At 37.8% G+C, this 25,033-nt stretch overlaps 1 protein-coding gene across 1 annotated transcript in view; it reads right to left on the reverse strand.

Moving 5' to 3' along the window:
- Nucleotides 1–4,766: 4,766 nt before the first annotated feature.
- SLC24A2 (solute carrier family 24 member 2) overlaps nt 4,767–25,033 on the reverse strand; it is a 301,039-nt gene continuing 280,772 nt past the window's right edge. Inside the window, exons 8-10 of the mRNA XM_027859099.1 lie at nt 23,808–23,897; nt 12,829–12,995; nt 4,767–5,016 (exon numbers count right to left, since the gene is read on the reverse strand). Of these exons, the coding sequence (XP_027714900.1) occupies nt 4,767–5,016; nt 12,829–12,995; nt 23,808–23,897 (507 nt within the window). The remainder of the gene's footprint in view (nt 5,017–12,828; nt 12,996–23,807; nt 23,898–25,033) is intronic.

Consider the following 25,033-nt stretch of genomic DNA (forward strand, 5'->3'; position numbering starts at 1 on the left):
CTTTTTGTCTCTAAAGTGGCAACATATACTGCCCCACCCCTCAACTCCAATGGAGTGGCTATTGAATAAATTCAACTTGAAATCCAATGGAGTGGCTATTGAACAAAATCAACTTGATATCCAGCTAAAACTGGATCTTTATGGACTTGAGGCTGGTCATCATATAGCTATTCTCCTTACGATGAATAATGTGGTCATTAAATTCATTAGTGAACACAGGACTTGATGGAGATGACATAAATATACATGCTTGTCTGTAAAAATATAGGCATGCCTACTGTACTCCTCTGAAATTTTTTGATGATTGCTGGCCCTGTTTTGTACAGTTACAACTGACATTAGTGGTAGTGAAATGAAAATGTGAATGTGTAGAGAGTATTTTGCATGTTAGTTGTATTTTACAGCACCTATGCAAGCTGTAGAATCGATGGGAAACATACAAAGATTCACAGGCAGACAGATGCATATACTGATAGGTAGATCAAGAAGGATAGATTCGTGGCTCTCATTTTTTCTCTCTAAGCATCTAGCTGTCACCTTATTACACTTCTTATTTCAGACCCTATTTCAATTTCGATACTAGTCTTCTTTCCCCATCCAACCGTTTTCAACACTTAGAAGATGGGGTGTAAAGCAAGCAAACACATGAGGGTTCTCTGCCTGAACCAGAGACCAAAGTCAAGGCTTTGGGACACTTCTCTACGAAGCTCTTGTGTAGAGATGGGGCTAAGCTGAAGGAAGAAAATGTGGAAAAAAAGAACAAATCAGGGGAATAAAAGATAGACGGTTGCCTGGGCTAGGTTCCAATGGTAAGTTAGTAATACAATGGAAAGTGCCTTGGCTGTAGAGTCAGAAACTGGTGGTTCAGGTACCCCTTCTATCTATTGCTTCTTACCTCTGTGACCTTTGGTGAGTCACTTCATGTCCCTGGACCTCAGTTTCCTTATGTGAAAAATGAAGTCATTAAACTAATTGGTTTCCAAGGTCGCTTCTATTTCTAAATCTATAATCTTGAATGAGAGAAGGTGGTTGGGTGAATTAGTAGGTGGTAATCAAGGGGCATCCAAAACATGGAGTTTCTGAGGGGCAGCTGGTGGAGAGAGCACTGGACTTGGAGTAAGGAAGACCTGAGTTCAAATCCAACCTCAGACACTTATTAGCTATGTGACCATGGGCACATCACTTAACCTCTGTCTGTTTCAGTTTCCTCATCTGTAAAATGTTGACAATAGACTTTCCAGGATTGCTGAGAGGATTAAATGAGATAATATTTATAAAATATTTTGCAAGCATTAAAGTGCTATATAAATTCCAGCTATTGTTATGTCTCCTTTAACCTTCAGAAGAAAGCTACCATTCATGGAATAATTAATCAATCATCAAAATAATGATTTTCCCATTAGATCCAATAAAATAGAAGCTGTGAGGGATTGGGTATTCCAAGGGGTAAAAACCAACAAACAACCCACTATTGCATTTAACACTTCCTGAACCGTGTAGATTGAGGTAATCAAATCCCACCAATGAGGCCCAACTGAATGGGATAAAAGAACAAGAAGAGAATGCTTGTGTACAGTTGTGCGGCATACAGAAAGAGCATACATTTAAATATATACGAACCCCAAAATATATGGACACAGTGTGGCATAGTGGATAGAATGTAAGGAAGGGGTAGGATATTATAAGTTCAAGACCCGTCTGGAACATATACCAGCTTTGTGTTCATAGGGAAGTGACTTAATCTCTAAGTGCTTCAGGTAAGTCTCCAAGACTAAATTACAAACAAGTTGTTGACCCAAATTAGTGGAGGGAGTTCTACTGATTAAGTCTTGTGTCTGGATAATCACCCTGTCCTCTGCGTGCTCCCCCTTGCCTCATTCGGCCGTAAATGATTCATTTTGGGAGCTCACATATGTGTGTGTGTGTGTGTGTGTGTGTGCCAGTTTCACACAGAAGTGTGATTTTGTAGGATCATAGATTCAGAGCTAGAAGGGACGTTATGGGCCATAGAGTCGAATTCTTTAATTATACATATGAGGAAAATGAGTCTGAGAAAAGCTAAGAGAATTGCATTGGGTCACACAGCCAGGAAGGGTCTGAGAGTAGATTCAAACTTAGGTCTTCCTCAGTTCTCTTTCCACTAGGCCACCTGGCTGCCTTATTGATATGGAAACTCTTGGCTTTTGACCAATGTAGGTTAGTAACTGTTATGTAATTTATGGTCATAGAGAATTGCCAAGGGGTATTGAGAAATCACGTGGTTTTCACACGGTCACAGAAGCAGCATATATTCCAGGAAGAAACTGGATCTAGGTTTCACTGACTCTGATGCTGGCTCTCTATTTACTTCAACTTGCTAACTCTCATTAGATGGAAACTTTATAGGGAATTGTGATCCTGGGTCTGTAGTGGGAATATCCCTCTTAGCCTGGAAAAATATAAAGTCCTTGGTAGAGTTGAAGTCCCGGTCTTTTTAAACTATATGCCATGTTCTACTCTCACATACTATGTAAAGGCACGCCTACAAAAGAAGGTGAAAATGGTAGGATGGTAGGATCGGAGACAGCATTTAAAAGCTAGCTAACGTGGAGGGCTTTGTTTACTTGTCTGTAGTTTTTATTTTATTCCTTATCTTTGTAGTAGGAATCCCCATTTAGGAGTGTGATTTTGTGTGTGTGTGTGTGTGTGTGTGTATAATAGTTTTGTTGGGAGCCATCTGTCAAGTAAGGGCTGGATACTCTGCAATTACTATGGAGTCTGATTGATTTGGAATTGGTGGCCCTCCTCTCCTCTTTCTCATCAGTAGGCCTTGTATAGTCTCTCTCTGTTATCATGCACATGCATTTCCATACCTGCCAATATTAAAATAACTGATGACACCAGTGACACAACATAATGAAGACCAATGGATATGCAATTCCCCAATTGTGTGACATGACACATAATATATCGCATGATATATATCAACAGAGAGGCCCAGTGGGATGAATAAAGAATATCGGGGCACCCTGAATTCATATTTTTTATTTCTCTTGTTGCAATTACAATTCTGAAGAAATTAAACACTTGCTTTTCTTGTTTGCCAATTATCTTTTTTTTGGGGGGGGTGGAGGGGAGAGGGTCAGCTTTCCTCTCTGCTCCTATATAGAAATGCAGAATCACACAAGAAACAAATTAGAGATGGAGAGTACTGAATGAAATATGGATTGCCTGTATGACATTGAGAAAATCCATGTGACAAGAGCCTCACTGCAATCAGCTCTGAAAACAGCATGGAAAATTTGTCACGTGTAGCCCTTAGCAATCTATCTCCCCTACGAGCAGGGTACATGCCAGCAATATATCTGAAGGCTGCTCCGATGATAGAAAATGAAGTGATATGCATGACCTTTAACCAAATACTGATCTGAAACAAGCCCTACATTTGGCCCAGCACAGGAGTAACTCAGAGGTCAGAAAGAAACCTCACTGTAGAATGCTTAGTCTCAACACTATTTCTCAAGCATCTCTGCATAGCCTGCATTGATCTCCTGATACTGCATCTCTATGATAGGGCTAATGACTTTTCTGGGCACTAAGGTCATCTATCATCACACTGAAAGAGTTCTCAAAAGAACCAAAGTCCAAAGAGCTCTTCTCTCAGGATGGTAATCCATTCCATAAAGCTAAACTTTTTCAAACTGGGTAGGGATCTGATGTTACTGGAAAAGTGATGCAGATAACAATCACAGCTCAAATATCTTTTTTCTTTTCATGATGATAATGATGGCAAGAGCATTAGAATGACAGGGGTATAGTTTATATAGTCTTGCTGTTTTAGGAATAAAGCTAATTGATTTAGCAGTCATATAGTCTACTTGCATGCTGGAGTGATAGGAGGAGAACCTTCCTTTTTATTCCCCTCTCCAAAATGTTGGTTTGAGTCTTACAGCTAAGTAGCCTGAGGAACCTTGTGAATTCCACGCTGTCACTGCACATGCAGACTGGCTATTCTGGCTTCTCAGTCCAGTTTGTAGGAGCATTTAAGGGCTCCTACAAGGTGGTGCAGTCTTTATGAAGTATAACACTTGTTCTCTCCACTAAGCGATTCTAATAGTTTCTAAAAACCTTTTCCATTTCAAGAGTCTGTACAAGCCTAATTTGGGTGTTGGTTCCAGGGAAGAATGTTGCTGAAGGCAATCCTTCCCTTGTCCAACCCTAATTCCACTAGATGACACTTTCCAAAAAGCCCAGACTAAAAGTTGGTACCCCTCCTCAAATAGGTACTAAAGAGATACTAGAGCTATCCCTGAAATGATACATATTTATATGTATATATATTTCTTCTTTCTTCATGTGTGTATAAGCATATATTAATATTTGTATGGAAAGAGAGGTACAATACATAGAAACTGGTGGTTTGTATATGTATACATATATATATATGTATACATATAACTGGCATTATAGCTCACATTGTTATAGCTTTATGTACCTCCGACCAGCGAGGAGTACGACCTGTCAGTGGCGAGTAGAGAAAAGCCACAAAATGACTGCCCTTGTCTCTTCTGTGTGGCTGTGACAGTCAGTGACAGAGGCAGCAGCACATGAAGTGAACTTGGAATCCATCCCTCCTTAAGCTAAGGACATAAGCTTTACAAAAATATAGGGCTATGTGCTAGCTGCCTCTTCTTCAGGGGGTTTAGAGGACCCGGGCTGAGAGAGGATAGGGATTGGGGACCATCTGTTGCTGTCTCAATTATTTATTTAAGAAATGGCTTTTCCAGCTATATGGAGATGGGGCACATGATGATTCTGTCCTCCAAGAGGACACTGATCACCAGGAATCCAAAGTACAGGCCAAACATGGTAAATCCCAGGATTTTGTTCATCCTCCATTTGCAGAGAGCTATGGAGATGATGACGAAGAGCAGCATGATGAAGAGGAGAACGATGGCACAGAAGAGACCATTGCTGCTGACTGTCACTGGTTTGAATCTGTGAATAGCAGAATATAAGAGCCAGGGCAGTGGGAGTCTGTGAGGAAACAGAAGCAGAGACAAGAGGGTAGGGAGGGAGGGAGACAAGTAGTGACCAAATATGTTTTAAAAGACTCTCAAAGGAAATGAAGAATCTCATAAGCTCATTGGAAGGGTATGTTGTTTTTTTTGATTTACTATACTGGAACTGAGTTGAAAGTCAGGGAATGAAATGACTTTATTCCTTTTTGATTGGAAGACAATTTTTTTTGTGGGGATTCAAAGGAAAAAATTCTATAGATAAGCAATGAATTTATTCTCAATCACAGCAGAAAATGATTTATGAATTTCATTTGAACTTAGCTAAATTTTCTAAATTTAAGTTTTGATGTGATTATAGAAATATAAAGAGATGATGTCACAATGAACAATCCTTATGAATACTTACTTCCAAGTTTGTAATTGGAGTAGGGCTTGGGAGGAATAGAAATTTGGTTGAGAAAACGTTGAACCACTCCTGTCCCCACAAAAACTATTTGTGTCAGGGAGTGAAGTCATTGTGAAGTAAATTTCACTCTCTCTCTCTCTCTCTCTCTCTTTTGAGAGGTAAATTTCTCAACATGTCAGGAGGCTAAGGCAGCTTTGTAGTCCAATTTGGCCAACTAAGTACCACCAAAGTAGAAGGAGCTGGGAAGTGAGTGATGAGTTAAAGGAGAAAATATTGGAGTGGCATTAGGGTATAGTAAAAAGAGTTTTGAACTTGAACTAAGGAGACCTGGTTTTAAATTTTGGCTAAATTGTTTATTAGCTTATAATCATGCGCAAATCACTTACCTTAGTGTCCTTGTCTGTAAAAAGGAGAGATACTGATACTTGTACTACCTACTTCACAGTGTTGTAAAGAAAGACCTTCTAGACCTTAATGCATTATATAAATGAGTTATTATTATTAGTTAAGCAATGTGCTATTTTCAGAGTAGCATCTTTCATTCATTCTTCTATCCATCCAAATATTGATTAAACACCCACTACACATAAATCAAACTGCTTCAAGCACTGACAGGGGATACAAGGATTGAAACAATAGTCAGCATCCATCATCTGATCATCATCTGAAGACTTGAGTTCAAATCCAGCCTCGGCTATGTGACCCTGGGGGTGTCACTTAACCTCTGATTGCTTAACAAAATGAATTCACAGGAGAAGGAAATGACAAACCACTACAGTATCTTTGCCAAGAAAACCCCAAATGGGATCACGAAGGGATGGACATGACTGAAATGACTGAACAATATCAGCTAATAGCTGCTGTAAAAATATGAAAAAATTTATTCTGCTGATGGAAGCTAAAAGAAGTTTAATAGTGAGGTGAATTCTAGTGATGAAATACATGGTGGGAATAAATAGCAAAGGCTGATTTGATTCCTGGCTGGCCTCAGGGATATTCTATTAAACCAGAACAGCCTAGGGAGCTGGGTAGGGTACTTATTCTAAATTGCATATTCTAATGAGTTATTTGAACCTATATGACAGCCATGAAATTTAGGCAGCTCTCCAAGGGACCATTTGAGCTGGGCTTGACCTACACCAGGTCCTCATTTCCTGAGGATACTCTAGTCTCTAGAAGATTCTCTCCTCCCGCTCCCTATCACTGCCCAAATCTAAGGCAACTTCAGCTCTTCTTTGGGAGATGACAGAACTGAACAGAGGTATGTGGATAGGATATTATTCAGTTTGACATCTGCCAACCAGTGCTTGATTCTAAGTTAGACCCTGGGATTCTTCTCAGTGTAGCAGGAGTCTCAAGGTATCACACAATTTGAGATTTGGAAAGGACTTCAATGGCCATCTAATCCAACTCACCTATGAAAGGAACCCCCATATCTGACAAGTGGTCATCCAGGCAGGCCATTCAATTTTTGGATAGTCTTAAATGTTAGGAAATTTTTGCTGACATTAACTCCAAATTGGCCTCTTTATAACTTCCTCCTGTTGTTCCTGATTAGGTACCATAGAGCCAAACAGAACAAATCTAACCCCCCCTCCAATGTCAGCCTTTCAAATACTTGAAGACAGTGATCATATTTCCCCTGAGTCTTCTCTAGGCTTCACACACCATCTTGGATGCCCTCCTCTGGAAATTCTCCAGCTTATCAACATCCATCTTAAAATGTGGTGGGCCGAAATGAGCAGAATATTCCAAACTAGGTCTGATGAGGATAGTGGGTAATGGGACTGCTATTGCACCTCCCTATTGCTGGCAGCTATACCCCTCTTCATGTAGCCCCAAATCACATCAGCTTTTCTGACTGCCCTATAACACTGCTGAATCATATTGAGTTCTCCAGAAACCCTCAGGTTTTTTTTAGCCCCTTTGCTGTCTGTCCCTGTTTGACACCTGTGAAAATGACTTTTTTTGGTACCCAAGTTCAAGACTTTACATTTATCCCTATTTAAGTTCTTTTTTTTCTTTTTTCTTTTTTTTTTGGTGAGGCAATCAGGTTAAGTGACTTGCCAAGAGTCACACAACCAGTAAGTATCAAGTGTCTGAGGGTGGTTTTGAACTCAGATCCTCCTGACTCCAAGGCTGGAGCTCTATCCATTGCACCACCTAGCTGCTCCATATTTAAGTTCATCTTAATAGATTCAGTCCAGTGCTCTAGCCTGGTGGTATCAAATTCACATCCTGCTGCCATGAAGGGGTCCCCCAAACCCCAGGGCTAAGCTGGATTAAAATGTAAGTGAGAAATACTTAATAAAATATATATAAATACAACATAGATAATGTTAATTTGTGGTTTTCTAAGTCAACACATGGCCTGCATATCGATTTGAGTTTGTCCCAACACTTTTCAAGATGCTTTTGGATTGTGATTTGTCATTCTCTGTGTTACCTATCCCTCCTGACTTTGAGTCACCTGTACATTTGATGAGTCTGCCATTTGTTATCCAAATCATTGATAATTAAACTGTATAGGGCAAGCTAAGGTCCCTAGGTACTGTACTAGAGACCTACCATTGACATCAAACAATTAATGACTACTCTTTGAATCTGTCCACCAATAAGAACTGAATCCATCTGGTTTGTTATCACCTAATCCATATTTCCCCATCTTCTCTGCAAGAAAGGTATGAGATACTTTATCAAAAGTTTTGCTAAAACCTAGGTAAATTATATCCATGCAATTCCAGCCATCTGCTAGTTTAGTAAACCTATCAGAAAATGAAATTACATTAGTCTGGAATGACCTGATCTTACTGAGGCCATGCTGGCCCTTTGTAGGCGTTGGTTCTCTGTCTAGATATTTGCCAAGCCATCTCTTTAATGATCCACTCTAGAATTTTCCTAGCAATCAAAATCAATTGACCTATAGTTTGCAGACTCTATTCTCTTTCTTTTTTTTGAAAATTGGTACATTTTCCCTTCTCCAATCCTGTGGTACCTCACCAATTTTGCATGATCTTTCAAATATCGCTGACAGTGGCTGAGCAGTCACATTCCCCATTTCTCTCAGGATACAGTTCTTTTAATCTGAGCTGGGCACCTTGAATTCATTAGAAGCAACTGGGGGGCTCATTTCAACTATCTGCTTATATATCTTGGGTACCAACTACCTGTCAGTCATTTTGGTTCTGTCATTTCTAGTTTAGAGGTTATTTTTCTTTACGTAGAAAACAAAAGGAAAAAAGTATTTGAGCAGTAATACTTTCTCTTTGTTGTAAGTTATCATCATCCCATCCACCCTAAATAAAAATCTTGTCCTGTTTTTGAGGCTCTGTTTTCTCCCAAGATAGCTAAAATTCCCCTTTATTGATGTTTTTACCAGCCTCAGCTCATTCTGAGCTTCAGCATTCCTGACAACATTTTAATATAACAATGTTGTTGTTTTAATCATGTCTGACTCTTTGTGACCCCATTTGGGGTTTTCTTGGCAAAGATATTAAAGTGCTTTGCCATTTCCTTCTCCAACTCATTTTACAGATGAGGAAACTGAGGTAAACAGAGTTAAATGGCTTGCCCAGTGCCACAAAGCTTTTAAGTGTCTAAGTCCAAATTTGAACTCAGGTCTTCCTGACTCTAGGCCTGGCACTCTATACACTGTGCCACCTAGATGCCTGTTATATGTAACAATGATCTTATATTGATCCTTTGTTCCACCTTTTATACATTTCTTTTTTTAAGCCTAAGTTGGTTTATGAATTCCCTGTTTACTTTCATAAGTTTCTTCAATCAAATCTCATTTTCCCCTTTTTCATTGGAGTTGTTTCCCTTTGTGTCTTTAAATTTTCATTTCTGAGCATCTCTCATCCCCCCTGGCCTGGGATTTTAGTCCTCAAGTATTTTCGTCTATGGAATCCTACCTATTTTTCCTCTGAATTCTTTGAAATTTGCTTTCCACAAGTCTAAGATGAATTCCCAGGGTCCCTCTCCTCACAAACATTAACATGGAGCAGCTCACTTCCCCAGGAGGCAGAGATCATATCTTTTCTACCTCAGGATCAGATACAGAATAGAATTTCTTCTTGTTAGTTCCTCTACCTTTTGAAGGATGGAATGATCACTAAAGCAAATAAAAAAGATAGTAGCTGTTCTGCTTTTGGAGAGAGAGAGAGAAAGAGAGAGAGAGAGAGAGAATTGAAGCCCCCTATGACTACTATATCATGCCCCTGTATGTGTGACTTCTTTCATAAACTCCTCATCTATTTCCTCTTTCTGTACAGGTGGTCTATAGTACACTGCGATTGCAAAATCATCTCTATTTCTTCCTCTGTTTGACTTTTAAACAAATATTCTCCATCCTGTTTCTCCCTCTATTTCCTGGATTACCTTACACAAATACACCTTCTTAATATACAATGCAATGGCTACCTCTCTATTTATTGAGTGTACTTAGCTTATCTATCTTTTTATTTTTGAATAAGATATACACGTCCAGAGCCATAGTCCAGTAATGGATTTCATCTTATCAAAGTTCAGTGATACCTATGAGGTCAAATCTGTCTCCTTGACTTATGACCTTTCTTTTGTATGTTGCCTAATTTTGAAGAATTTATGTATATAGTCTATACTATATGTCTTTATCAGGGGTGGGGAACCTGCAGCCTAGAGGGTGGGCCTCTAGGCCGCAGGTTCCCCACCCCTGGTCTGTACCATACTAAATGTCTATATTATAGACATTTGAGGCCATAGGTTTTACTGGTGGCTGCTTTTTAAAAATGTCTCCTGTATCCAGGTATCTCATCTGCTAGTTTTCTTCTTCCTTCTTTGAAATTATTCTCTGTAACTTGAGGTATATAGACAGTCTTCCCTCCTCCATCCTTTTTAATTTAAGGGCCTTTTTGTTTGGATTTGCAAGATATCTGGCAAGTACAATATTACCAGGAAATCTACATTTTTTTCTTGATTTGATTTGATTTTATTTTTTGGCAATTGGGGTTAAGTGACTTGCCCAAGGTCACACAGCTAGTAAGTATCAAGTGTTTGGTCTGAGACCGAATTTGAACTCAGGTCCTCCTGACTTCAGGGCCAGTGCTCTATCCACTGTACCACCGAGCTGCCCCTTCTTGATTTTTTTAAAAAAAGATTTATGCTTATTTACCTCAAAAAGGATCTGAACTCGCTATTTCTTGCTGTCACATTCATACTCCTGACTAACTCTAGTCAGTTAAGTTGAAATGCATTAGGGTTAGACTTCAGGGCATCGGTTTACTTTGACATTCTCTCTCTCTCTCTCTCTCTCTCTCTCTCTCTCTCTCTCTCTCTCTCCTGTGAAGGAAATATTTCATATTTTCGGTTACAGAAAATAGATCCAAAACAGGGTCACTAGGCAATAATAAAAATTAGACAAGCAATAGATAGCAAAATATTTTGTGGTTATAGAAAATTCCCCACCCACCAAATCATATGTTAATTGGGAGTAATACTAAACAAGGCAAAACCTCAGCAAATTTAAAGTAGTTTGACATTTTAATATGTATCTAGGTTGCATGTGGAAAGGGTTAATAGAATTCTGGACCTGCAGTCAGGAAGGCCCAAGTTCAAATCCAGCCTCAGACACTTACTAGCTGTTTGATTTGGGGCAAGTCACTTAACATCTCTCAACCTCAGTTTCCTCATCAGTAAAATGGGGATAATATTAGCACCTACTTTACAAGGCTGTTACAAAGATAAAATGAGATAACGTGAGTAAAGTACTTTTCAAACCTCAGAGTGATATATAAGTGGTAGCTATCATCATTATCATTAATGCTTATGTTTATTCTTGGGACAATGGGATTTAGACATATTGACACAAGCTTTATGCTATCTAGATGAGCTGGTGGCAATTTGGGATGGTAGTAGGGAAGGATGGGATAAGTTCGTTCATTCATTCATTCATTTATTCATTCATATTGAACAAATTCATGTTATGGGAAAGTCACTACTCTAGGTGCTGTTAGGGGATAGAAAGAAGCTTTAGAAATGTTACCAGCTCTCAGGAAGGAACACATGGAATGAACATGACTTGTTAACAAGAAAAGATATTTAACATTATGATACATTAAGGTACAAAGGAGTGGACAGGAAATGACTGGTGAAAAGAGGACAGAATCACAGGGTCTGGCATCAGAAGGAAGCTTAGAATGTAGAACATGGAAGATTAAACTTGGAAGGGACTGTAGACCTCATCTAGTCTAATCCCTCATTTTACAAAGGAGGAAAATGAGACCCAGAATGGTTAAGTGACATAAGTGACTTGCCCAAGGTCATACATTTAACAGAGTTGGGATTCAATCCCAGGACCTCTGACTACAAATTCAATGTTTTTTTCTTTTTCCCAGTTATACTAGGATGAAAGTTGTTGGTTTCTGGGGAAAAAACTGGATTAAAAAACCTCAAAACATTAAGTGATTTTGAATAAAATGGGCCAGAGGTGCCTCTTTTATTTAGATTTCTGTTTTGGGCTATGTTTCTAGAAAGGGAAAGTACAATTTAGGAAAATTTTGTGGAAACACTCCAGGAAGCTATTGAATCTGATTTTAGGTAGTTGCTGGAATAACAGTTTTGATTGGTAACCAAGGACATGTATAGTTTGTTTGTACATCTATTGGAGAGGATGTGGTAGGAGAAGAGAATCACAAAAATGAAGGAAAATGGACGTAATCTCAAAGATACAGCATTTAGAGGAGAATTTAGCACTAATAAAATGATAGCACTTTAACTTCTGATAAGAAAAATTAGATAATAAAGAGAATTATTCTTTTCTACCTGGTTCCCCTCCAGCCCCTAAAAATAGCTATAATGACAACTACAGGCCATGCAAATGGAACATGACCTATAATTTTTCTGATTTTTAATAGTCATGGAACATTTCCATGAACATATTTATATAAATGGAAGCTTCAAGTCATACCAGCATTTCTTTTTTTTTTTTTTCTGAGGACAAATGGATATTTGTGTTGGATACAGGTCTCAGTCTTCTTGTGATCCAAATTCCAACTGCTATCAAAGGGAATTTTCTCTGGGGTTAGAATGAAATGAGTACAGTAAAACTGCAAAAGTATCTCAAACAGACTAGAATCTCTTTTGTTCTATAACATACAACCAATGTAGGAATTTGTAACTTTTTTGAGTAAGTGAAATTTCCCCAAAGGTTTCCTTAAATATTCAAACCTCACGGGGACTCTAGTACCCTATTTATGTAGCAAGACTGAAAGCAGAACATATCAGCTGTGAAGACTCTTTGCTTTTAGCTAACATTTTTAATTTTTGACTAGCTAGCCTCATGTTTGGAGATTGTTGTTTTATCTGTGAGTGCATCCAGGCAGAAAAAGTCAGAATGAGGCAAAGCTATTCCCCTGTGAATTCAACAGCACAAGTTCTACTTACCCCACCGTGATGTCAAAGATATTGCTTCCAACGGAGCTCGACACTGCCATATCCCCAAGTCCTTTCCGAGCCACTATGACACTGGTAATGAGGTCAGGGATAGAAGTCCCAGCAGCTAAGATGGTGAGGCCCATAATTTCTTCACTAATACCAATTGTTTCTCCTACCTAAATGTGATAATAATAATAACAGTAACAGTTTACATTTGAATAATGCTTTACAACATACCTCCCCATTGCTAATACTAGACAGAGAAGGTCAATTGTGCCCTCAGTCTGAAACTCAGTAACAAGAAGGAAAGTTTTGTAGACAGCTTGATCTCCATGACATAACTTAATGAGTTATAGCTAAAACTCAAAACCTATTATTTTGGATATATTCTCTCTGAGATTAGGGATGTATATCAAATACCTGTAATGTTTGTAAGGGCAATGGAGAGACACGTGGTGGGTTTGGGCAGGTTGTAACACATTATAAATAAGCAATTACTAAGGAAAAACAGTGTAAATGATGTAATTGAAAACATGTATGAGGGACAATGATGAAATGGTCACGTGTTGAGAATGACAGACAGCCTGTGTTTTCCATTAGTATTCTAGTGATACCAGGAGAAAATGAGGAAAATTCCCATCACATTAGGCAGTGAACTTATGAAGGAACATGAAGAAAAGGCACAAAGGATGGAAAGGAATAGAAGAGTTGAAATTTGCCTCATTTGAGAGAACGCCCTATAACGAAATGTTTACTAACAGGCTCTTTACCTCCACCCTCCCTGCAAAAAGTATCCACAACACACTTTTAAATGTAATCTGTCTTATTGACATTTTCTCCATCACTTTCAACAACAACAACATCACAATCAACGACAACAACAATAACAAAAACCCGATAGTATTTTCTGAATTCTGAGGCATAAATGCTCACACTGAAAACTTCACAATCAGCTCTCCTGAGCTGGTAAGAATTGGCTCCAGCACACTCTTGGAATACTCCCATTTGATTAGATTACAGACCCATTTGAATGCTGAGTATTTTATGGTTTATGATGTGTATATTGCAAAGCAAAATATAAATCATCTCATTTGATCCTCACAGCAATTCTGTGAAGTAGTCAGTGTAACTATTATTACCCCAATTTTACAAGTGAAGACATATATCTGCCCACCAAATTCTATGAGAATTGAGAATGATCTCAATTAAGGTAGGACTACAATAAGTGAAACATGATTGAGTATATTAATATTTATGTTTGTGTTATTACTAAGGTGGGGCAAGTGTCTTTCTGGTTCAGGCCTCTTGCTGCCACTATAAGAGAGAAACTTTTTGCCACCACTAAGATAAGAAGAAGACATTGCCTCAGACTTTATTTTGAGCTTCTAGACATTGGAAGCTTGAGGGTCAGAAGCAAAAGTTCCTATGTTGACTATTTGGCAGGTATCCTTATCTGCTGCCTTCTTTTACTTGTTTCCAGACATATATACCCTTATCTTCTCCTCCTGCTCTCTGTAAAATTCCATTTTTCTATGCTGCTTAAATATTCACATTCTATATCAGGTTGCTGAAGCTGATGCTTTGGGCTTTCTGACTTTTTTCCCAAAGATGAGCCTGTGCTCTGAGCATAATAAAACTCTGCAGATAACTATCTCTGCATCATTGATTTGGTGATTGACAGCAGTACCTAATCAATGCACCCTTGGGTAATTTTTATCTGAAAGGAGACAATAAGATTTGGAAATGTGCACATGAGCGTTGTGCCACCTAGATGTGCTGGTGGTGGGCAAGAAAGATGATTAGAGTTATATCTGAAAGACACCTTAGAGATCATTTTGACTCCTTTGTAGATTTTGTTTTTATAGATAAGGAACTTTAGGCCCATAAAGTTTCAGTGACTTAGGCAGAGATAGTAAGTGGTAAAATAGTAAGCAAGGTTTTGAACCTAGATCCTTTGATTCTAAATCAGTGCTTTCCCCTCTATACCAGGAAAGAATCTCAGAGAGATTATTTCTAAAATGATGGGTTTTGAGTTATTAGTTATAACTCATTAGGTGGATCTGTAAGGATTATCCTTTTCAAGTGGAATAGCTAGTGAATGGCAGAGCTAGGTTTCAAATCCATGTACTTTGAGGCCAAATCTTTGCTTGTCCTCTCCTTGAGAATAGGGATTTAAATTTTTTTTAATTAAAAAAAATTTTTTTTAAACTTTTTTTGTATCTCTAGTGCTTAGCTCAGTGTCACATAGTAGGTGCTTAATAAACACTTGTTGACTTGACTCGACAAGCAAGAGCATATAAAGCATATAAAAGCATATAAAACTTGCATTTCACATGGCCAGCCATTTGAGAAGGACGATCTTTTTAGATATGTGGGTTTGGTGTAGGGACTTCCCAGGTGAGGCAACTCTTTCTATTAATGCAGGCCAGCACCTCTTATGAAACTTATAGCTTGAGGTGAGTTGTCTGGAGCACTGAGAGGGTTAGCGACCTGCTCATGGTTACATAGTTAGTATGTGACAGAGGCAGGTTTGGAACCCAGGTCCTCTTGGCTTTGAGGCCAGCCCTCTATCCATTTTTGTTATGCTGCTTCTACTTCAGACCCAGTAGATTGGGAAAATTCAAATGTTTGAAAGTTTTCAGGCAAAAAAGAAGTGTTATTGAGATTAATATAGTGTCTCCTCCAGTGTTCCATAAGACAAAACAGAGAAAGCAGTTTCAGAATCTCAAAATTGGAAGTGACCTCAGAGGTGATCTCTTCTAAACCCTAGACAAGAATCTCCTCTATTATCCCCATAAAGTGGTCACTAAAATTCCAGATAAAGGGGGAATATGCCATCTCCCAACACAGCCCATTCCATTTTTGGATGGCTCTTGCTCCAAGGTTCTTTACAGAGAATCTAAATCTGTCTCTTTGAGACAAGCAATGAGAATATAATACCAGTCTGAAACTTTCAGTAACACTAAGAAAAGTTCTGTTGAAAACTTCGTCTTATGATGTCAACTGCCAAAGCCAGAGGTGTACCTCAAACATCACTAATTTCTTTGAATAATTCCTTATAAAACAATCTTTCATGAATTTACCAAACCCTTTCTTGATTTTTCATATATATATATATATACATATATATATACACATATATATGTAATATAAATGTGTATATATAACAATTCATCTGGAAACTTATTTTTTTAGAATTGAAATAATATTTTATTTCTTCATCAGTTACATGTAAAAACAATTTTTAACATTCATTTAAAAAATTTTAGGGGGCAGCTAGGTGGTACAGTGGATAGAGCGCTGGCCCTAGAGTCAGGAGGACTGAGTTCAAATCCAGTCTTAGACCAGACCTTGAAGCTTACTAGCGGTGTGATCCTGGGCAAGTCATTTAACCCCAAATGCTTCACCAAAAGAAAATTTTTTTTTGAGTTACAAATTTTCTCTCTCTTTCCTTTGCCTCTCTCTTCCCTGACACGGTAAGCAATTTGATATAGGTTAAACATGTTCAAACATGCAAAACACATTACTATATTAGCCATGTTGTGAAATAAAACATAGATCCAAAGGAAAAAAAACACAAAAATATGCAGAAAATGAAAAATAGTATGCTTCAATTTGCATTTAGACTCCATCAGTTCTTTCTTTGGAGGTAGATAGCATTTTTCATCATGAGTCCTTTGGAATTGTCTTGGATCATTGTATTGCTAAGTCATTCTCAGTCGATCATTGTGCAGTATTGCTGTTACTACGTACAGTGTTCTGGTTCTGCTCATTTCACTTTGCATCACTTCGTATATTTTCCCAGGTTTTTTTGAATTTTCAGATACCTTCAGCCTACACTCATATAAATACTTCAGCTTTTCCTCTCCAGGCTACTGAACTTCCTCTACCATGCCCCATCTCCTCATCCTGAAGCCTCCCTCTAGCCCTAGAATTCATGCATTGAAAGTACCCTCTGCCCCTTCAGTGAATAGTTCCACCTAGAATTTCCATTTAAGAAGGGTGCCCAGCTAGCCATGTCTCATTCCTCTCTTAGGTTATTGCACAGTAATACTGAAAATCACATTCTTTAGGCTAACAACATTTAAGGGAGCAGATAAATATACTTCTAGCCCAGTACCCTCTGAGGAGAGCAGAGTGGGAGTCTTCCTGCTTTCTCTCTTGCAGAGAATAAAATCTTCCTTGGAGAAGGATGGGTAGAGAAGAAGCTAGGTATCTATTTTGCCTTCTTTTGAACCATACAACGATATTCCCATGCCATGGGGAATAGGGTAGCCCTTGATACATTATCAGTAAAATGACAGATTTGTTTTATTCATGATCCTTGATCATTTTACTTACTTTCCTTTTGGCCTTTTTCATCTACATTATATTTTCTTGAGGAGTGGTGACTATCATTGCATGCAATGTTTTAGGTGAGGAGAATAATTTATAGCTGTCATTTTCAAGGTGCTTTACAAAACCCTTCACAACCACCCCATGAGGTAAGTAGATAAATGCAGTTTTTATAGAAGGGCAGAATAACATTTTATATTGTGTTTTCAGTATCTTACTTAATGACTACCAGTGTTTCGTGAAGCAGAACATTAGCCCAATATCACCAAGGAACAGATTATAATCATTCATAGATTCATTTCATGAGTCATATCTAATAGCTTAGAACCCATCCTTAAAACACTTCGGACTGTTAATCTTTATTTGCATTCCTTTAACTTCTGGCATTAAAATTAATTTGCCATATTTTCCTGGCACTCCTACAACCTTGTACTTAAAAAAAGAATCAGGTTGTCATTTTGCTGATGCAAGAATGCAATTACATCAACGAACTTGGGGTTTTTGCTAAGTATTCCCTCTTCCAAGATCACTTGTGAAACTTTTTAATCAGATTTCTTCATCCAGGGAATTATCCACTTATCTCCACCATTTCATTTATGGGTCTAAAACTCAAGGACTACATTTTCTTCTTGTGTCTTCTCTTGCATCTCACACAGTTCCTTGCACAAAGAAGGCGCTCAGTAGATGGTTGTTGAATGAATAAATTAGATCAATTTTGGACAAGTCAAAGTTTTAGATTTTGACTGGACTGAGCCAGTGCTTTGAGAAAATAGATGAAGAAACCAAAGAATTGCAGACTGTTAGGCCTAGCAGGCACCTTAGACACAATCTAGAATAGCTCCCTCCCTCATTTCACAGATGAGGAAACTGGGGCCCTTGAAAGGTCAACATATTATTATCATTTAATTATTAATAAATATCATTCATCAATATAGTACCTTAAGATTTCAAATGACATATCCAGACATCATCTGATTCTCACAACAACCTTATGAAATAGATTTTACATATATATGACATCATACATAAAATATATGTATAATCCCTAATTTATAGAAAAGTAAATTAAGTTTTAGAGGGAGTAAAATAACTTGAGTTATTTAAGTTATTTAAGGTCACACAATCACAAAATTTCAGATCTGGAAGAGACTTCAGTGGTCATCTAGTCTATCGCATAGTTGAGAAAGAATACCGTAATGTGGCCCTTGAAAAATTTCTAATGGGGTATGAGCGGGGACACATGTTATTTTCAGAGAAGATTGATTCTACTCTTGGATGGCTCTACTTATTAGGAAGTTTTCCCCTATATCAAGGCTCAGTTTGCCTTCTTCTAATTTTCATCCCTCGTTCCTATTTCTTCCCTGTAGGGCCAAACAAACAAGAATAATTATTCTTTCTTATGACCCCCCTTTAAACACTTGAAGATAGCTTTCATGTCTACTCTGAGCCTCCTCTTCTCTAGTAGTAGAACCAGGACCAGAAGGCAGTTCTGGTAACTAAATCATGCTGCCTCTCCTTGTTTGGATCAGATCAGCAATGAAAGAAGTAATAGCAAAAATTCAATATTACGATGGGGTGGCAAACGAGGCATAAAACTTTCCTGATTCTTAGAATTAATTGTCCTCCACTCATATGAGTGGCAGTTTTTGCCACAGATTTCCATTCTTCATAAAATTAGTAATTTAACAAGAGGAAACTAAATATTGAATGAAATTTTAGAAGGGAGACCCAACAAATATGTAAAGAATTCTAATAAGAGTGATATTTTCTGCAAATAACTTCTGAGGAATTGGATTATTCAAATTGCTTGTATTTTGGTAAAATCAGGGCTGATAAAACTCCCATAAAACCATCTGGTTCAGTTCTCACTGTTTCAGAACTAGAGAGCGGTGTGTGTGTGTGTGTGTGTGTGTGTGTGTGTGTGTGTGTGTGTGTGTAAAGAGACTATTTTCATGCATCATTTGAAGGTGAAACTTTTGCTTACAAAAATTAATTTCTTACCTTTTTCATAATCATCAAGGCAAGGGATAATGATTTCTGCAATGTGATCATTGTGGAGAGGAGAGAAGAGAAAGGAAGAGGTAGAAATTGGCTGGAAGTTGGGTTTTAAATCTAACTGAGGCTTTAGAGGTAGTCATGTGGAAAATACCAGGATGTATTTCTAAGAGAAGTCATTCTGCTGTTCATTATCATTTGTATGGGAGTAAGCTCTTTCCATTGGCTACATAGACAGAATAAGTTGCATCTTTAAAATTATGGAACTGAACAATCATGCTCTTCTTTCTTTTGATGCTGAGAAAGATGGAGGTCCAAGGTCATCCACAGCCAGGGCATCATGAACTGTAGTGGTGGGATGGGAAAGGCTAACTTCCCTTTCCTTTTTCTCATAACTCCAAAAAACAGGCTTGGGGTTTTGCTTTGTTTTGTTCCATTTGTCCTTTTCATTTCTAGGAGCAGGTGATGGGATCCCCAAGAGACCCAGATTTGAGCCATGACAGCTTTAGAGCCAGGATACCAAGCTAGATGTGCAGCTAGCCACCCCAGCAGGGAAGCCCTGAGAAGACAGGGTGCTCTGGGACTGGAACCTAAGGTGGCCTTTGGACTTGAAATTTGATGAGACTGTGCTAAACTGTGAACCGAATCCTCTTCCCTTCTCCAGGGTATAAGGTGGAACAGGAGGGAATTATGCCTCTAGGTACTGGGGATAGGAATGTTATATGTTTTCTCTTGTTATACATTTGAAGTAAATATTCCTATGTAAAAGTAAATCTGACTATTAAGTGGTAAAATGGAATTGGAGTGCTTAGATAACTACAGTTGGGGAAACACCATCAGCAGGGGTTAGTGCCATTGGCAGGGAGTATGGACATCCTCCAATCACCTTAAAGGTAGAGTAGAACCCTGGGGGAGGAATGAAATGTAACATACCTGGTTTTTTAGGCGGTGGGGGTGGGAGGGGGGAGGACAGGGGAGTTATTGTTAAACTACTGAACACCTGTTTTCTGTGATTGATTATAAGAAAAAATAAAATATGCTTAGGTTTTCTTTGTATTGTTGTTCACCACAAAAATATGACAAGCATTCCATTCATTCTGGAAGTGGGTAGGCTGAAAAGCATCCTTCAAAGGGAATAATTTCTGAAAGGTATTTGCAAGAAATGTCTTCATGGGATTCTGGAAATAATGGCTGTTACAAGAAAGATTTCTTAGGCAGATCAATGATGCTTGCCAATACAGAGGAAAATAAGAAAGCTGAAGTGAAGTACAACTAGTAGTCAGAGGCCTATTAGTAGTAAACAAAAATTGCTTTTTTATCCTCTTGTTGGAGGGCTCAGTACATTATGCTTAATACTCAGTGGTTTTTCTGCAGAGCATTTTACTAATGTTGTATTTTTCTTTAGCTTTTGAGTTTTCATTAAATCCCATTTGGTCTATTTTGGAGTGTTAAGACCTTGCCTTGAGATTATGTAAAGCAAAGGAAGCACAGATGCATTTTAAAGTCCTCCACCTTTAAATACAAAAATCAAAGAAAATTCTCAATTTTTTTCCTCCTATGAGATATCTTGACAATTAATCTCTCAATGCTTTCAGAACTGCACCACCTTCAACATGGATTTCTTTTGAGCTTGGTCTATCTCCTCTTTCCAACTTCATTTTCTTAAGAGCCATTTAAACAACTTCATGCAGCACATTGAGTACTGAGGCCTGAGAGGCCAAATGTGACAGTTCCTCTGCCATTGATAATGAGAAAAAATGGTTATAGTTCCATTTTGCTTCTATTTGTCACCCTCTTGCTTTAATCTTTAAGTACTCTTAATAAAATTTGGCCTAATGGAGTCATATATGAAGTTTTGTGAAGACTCCTTTTCCCTTCTGCTGCTCTCCACTCTTTTGTGAAGGAAACACTGCTTTCCATTCCCAATATTTCATCTCCCTTCTCTGTAATGCTTTGTCAATAAGGTTGTACTCTAAAACAGTGTTGTCTTTGGTTTCTATGACTAGCTCCTTGTCAGGTATATCAAATGTCTGTGGGTCAAGAACTGTTGTGGGTTCTTTTGGTTTCCTTGTTGTAATGACTCCTTTATATCATTTAAACTTTTACAAGAAATGGAGATAATCAGTGTCATTGTCTTTAGCTCTATCCATTTCCTGATATCTGTATCTGACATCTTGATATCAATTAAAAAAAAAATAAGGCAGTTTGGAGCTGCTATAATTATAAAAGTATCTTATCTTTATCCTTTCCTTTAATTTGATAAAATATCTATCTGTATATCAACATAGTAATACCTTTAGCAAGTGTGTACATATATGTGTATGTGCCTGTGTTTGTGTGTGTACACACATGTGCCAAAGGTGTTTGCTACCATTGTGAGAGATGTCTACACAAAGTACAAGTGGAATAAGAATTCTCTGCATATGTTTAGGCACATGAGATGCTCCTGCCAACAGATATTATATTGCTTGCATAAAGTCTATGAGTACTACAGGGCTTCCTCAGTGAAATTAATTGTGTCCAACTCTTCATGACCCCATTTGGGGTTTTCTTAGCAAAGATACTGGAGTAGTTTGCCATTTCCTCCTCCAGCTCAATTTACAGATGAGGAAACTGAGGCAAACCAGCTTAAGTGACTTGCCCAGAGTCATACAGCTAGGAAGTGTCTGAGGCCAGATTTGAATGAGATTATAGTCACTCAGAAATGATAGCCCTGACAGTCTATACAGGAAGAGCAAAATGGATGAAAAATCTCATTGCTTAAACTGATACATAAATGATGGGCAGTCCAGCGAGCTGGTTTATCAGAATCCTCTGTTGGCACTGCATGGGATCATATAACGAGAACGAGGGATAACAGATGAATACTCTGAGTGTGGCATGTGTATGGAATACTAGAAGATTCAGATAAAGCTCACAGCATGTCAGCTAGCTCTTTTCTGGAGGATTCATTGAGAAGACATGTCCTAGAATGGCATGGGATGATAAGGTGTGGATAGGTTGTAGCTTGTTTGATCAGAGGAATCACCTACATTGATGGGATCCCAGAGCCAAACAAAGAAGGAACTAAATTGTATAGAACAGGCAATCAGACAGTAAGGCCTTAATTGTGCAATAGAAGGATAAATGCTAAAGACATCAGAGAAGGTTTGGCTTTCTTTGGGAAGACTTCATGGAGGAGAATAATGGATTTAGAGATAAAAAGACTTTAGAGGTTACCATGCTCTTTAATGAGGGTTAAAGTATAATCTAGATGTAAAACATTTCATAAAATGGTTACTTATTAAAATAAAACAAATAATAATAAAACAAATATATAAATGTATTATAAATATATAAATATAAAATAAATAAAAATAAATATTAATAAATAAAATAAATTTATATATAAACATATAAATATAAATATAAAATAAAATTAAAATAAAATAAAAACTGAACAGGAGGAAAAGTTCAGAATAAGAGATGTCTCATAACCTAAATGACTAAAACAATTCCATTTTCAGAATGGGAATATATTTGAAGGGTTAGTGCTCTCTCTCTATCTCACAATATCTTGCAAGGTCTCAGTAACAAGCAGGAATAGGGCATGAAGAGGACTGAATATTAGTCTGGATTTTGTGTCATCAGCTGTGACCTTGGTTGAGTTAGTTTTCCTTTCTGGGTCTTAGTTTCCTCATCTGTTGAATGAGGATGTTGGATTAGATGACCTCTAAGTTCCCTTCCTTCTGTAACATTCTGTGTTGTTCTAGGTATGGCTTTTCTCCTCTTTTATTTAAAGTCAAGAACTGATTTGTGTCTGGGTCATCTTTGGACATCCCATAGGCATCTCCTTATAAGTCTACCAGCTCTAATCCTTCACAGTCTGCCTCCAGCCTTTTCTTAGAAGCTGTGAGCAAATCTGAGTTAAAAAAAGTCTTTTCTTTGTTAATAGTCAAGTGCTACATAAACTAGAGTTATTAATATAATTATCATCACTCACAAATTTCCCTGTGATATTGAGCAGCAGAGTGGCCTCCTTCCATTTAGAACAGACACAAGTAACATAACTCATAACAGAGTATTCCAGAACATGTTTTTTTCACAAAATTAACTGTACTTAATTCTATACCATGGGTTCTTAACCTGGGTCCACAAAAGGCTCCATGGATAGATTTTTGGGTATCTATGAATGTAGATGGGAAAAATTACACCTTTATTTTTATTGCCCTCTAACTCAGGGGTTCATGACTTATTTTAGTGTCATGGACCCCTTGGCCATCTGGTGAAACCTATAGGACTCTTTTCAGAATAATGTTTTTAAAAAGCATAAAATAAATTATATAGGATTACAAAGGAAACCAATTACGCTGAAATACAGTTATCAAAATATTTATTAAAAAAAAACCCTAGTCACAGACCCCGGGTTTAAAACTTCTGCTCTAGAAGAAATTTGAAATTTCATTGTATTATAAACATGGACAATAAACTTTATTTCCATTAAATGGAAAGTTCAACAGCCTAGGCCAGAGATGGGGGACCTGGGGCCTTGAGGCCACAGGCAAATATAAGGAAGAATATGTAACTTGTGCCATCCCACATCCATGAGAACAACCTCAGCAGTCTAGACCCAGAAGCAGGAAATGGAGAAAGTGGCAGGTAATCAAAGGTGATCTTACCTGATGTGCCCACCAGACCATCAAGTAAGAGAAAATGGCTATCCAGGTGATGGCTCCAAAGAATGTAATGGGAAAAAACTTCCTTGAGGACTGAAAGAGAAAAAAAGATGAAAGAGAGGAACAGTAAGCAATCTGAAAATCTGAGATTGAGGCATAGCCTGAAGGAATAAGTATGCCAAGAGTCCTAAGGGAATGATTGAAGGGAAAAAAAAAGAGTAGGAAAAGTCACATCCTTAAAATTTCTTTTCAATGAACAAAAGTCTACTTTCTCTCCTTTCCACTCATCCCCCCCCTCAACTGGGGGGAAAATAAAAACAAAATCCTTTTAAAAATATGCATAGTCAAACAAAACCAGTTCTGGAATTGTCCAGAAGATATGTCTGAATCTGCACTCGAAGTCCATGAACTCTTGTCAGGAGAAGGGTAGCATGTTTCGTCATGGTACGTCTGGAATTGTGGTTGGTCATTGGGAAAGGTCACTTTTAAAAAAGATTGGTACACATATGAAAGTTCTATGAAATGGCAAGAAAAACTATGGCAGGGGAACCGGCTTATTTTCAGTGGTTGCTACTTTGTGTGAATACACATGGCTTTATCTAGGCTTAGCTATATTATAAAAAATTATGCAGATTATTATTTATTATAATAATGTCATATTTATGTTGTGTTTTACAGCTTATGAAGTACTTTCCCTTTTATTTATTTATTTTTTTTAGGCAATTGGGGTTAAGTGACTTGCTCAGCTAGTAAGTGTCAAGTGTTTGGTCTGAGGTCACATTTGAACTCAGGTCCTCCTGACTTCAGGGCTGCGCCACCTAGCTGCCCCTCAAGGTACTTTTCTTAAATCAGTCCTGTGGAGTAGGCAGTGCAGGTATTATCATCCCCATTTTGTAGATGAGGAAATAGAAGTACAGAGAAATTAAATGATTTGTCCAGAGTCACACAGTTAGGACATGCTAAAAGTTTGGAACTGGTCTTCTGATTCCAATTACCCTGCTCTTTCTACCCTACTCTATTAGGCCATGTTGCTTATCAAAACATTTGTTTTCATTGTGACATTAGAGTTTATATGTCCAATAGAAAATGGACTGACCCTGGAAAGAAAAGATCCTACGAGTCATCATATCTATTTCCGTGATTTCCATAGCCCATCATAGGGTTACAAGTATGTATCCTTTAAGCAAAGGCATGTCTTTTTTTTTAAATGTAAATAGTATTTTATTTTT

This window comes from Vombatus ursinus, unplaced genomic scaffold (assembly GCF_900497805.2).
Source record: "Vombatus ursinus unplaced genomic scaffold, bare-nosed wombat genome assembly UNPS02014158.1, whole genome shotgun sequence".
Lineage (NCBI taxonomy): Eukaryota > Metazoa > Chordata > Mammalia > Diprotodontia > Vombatidae > Vombatus > Vombatus ursinus.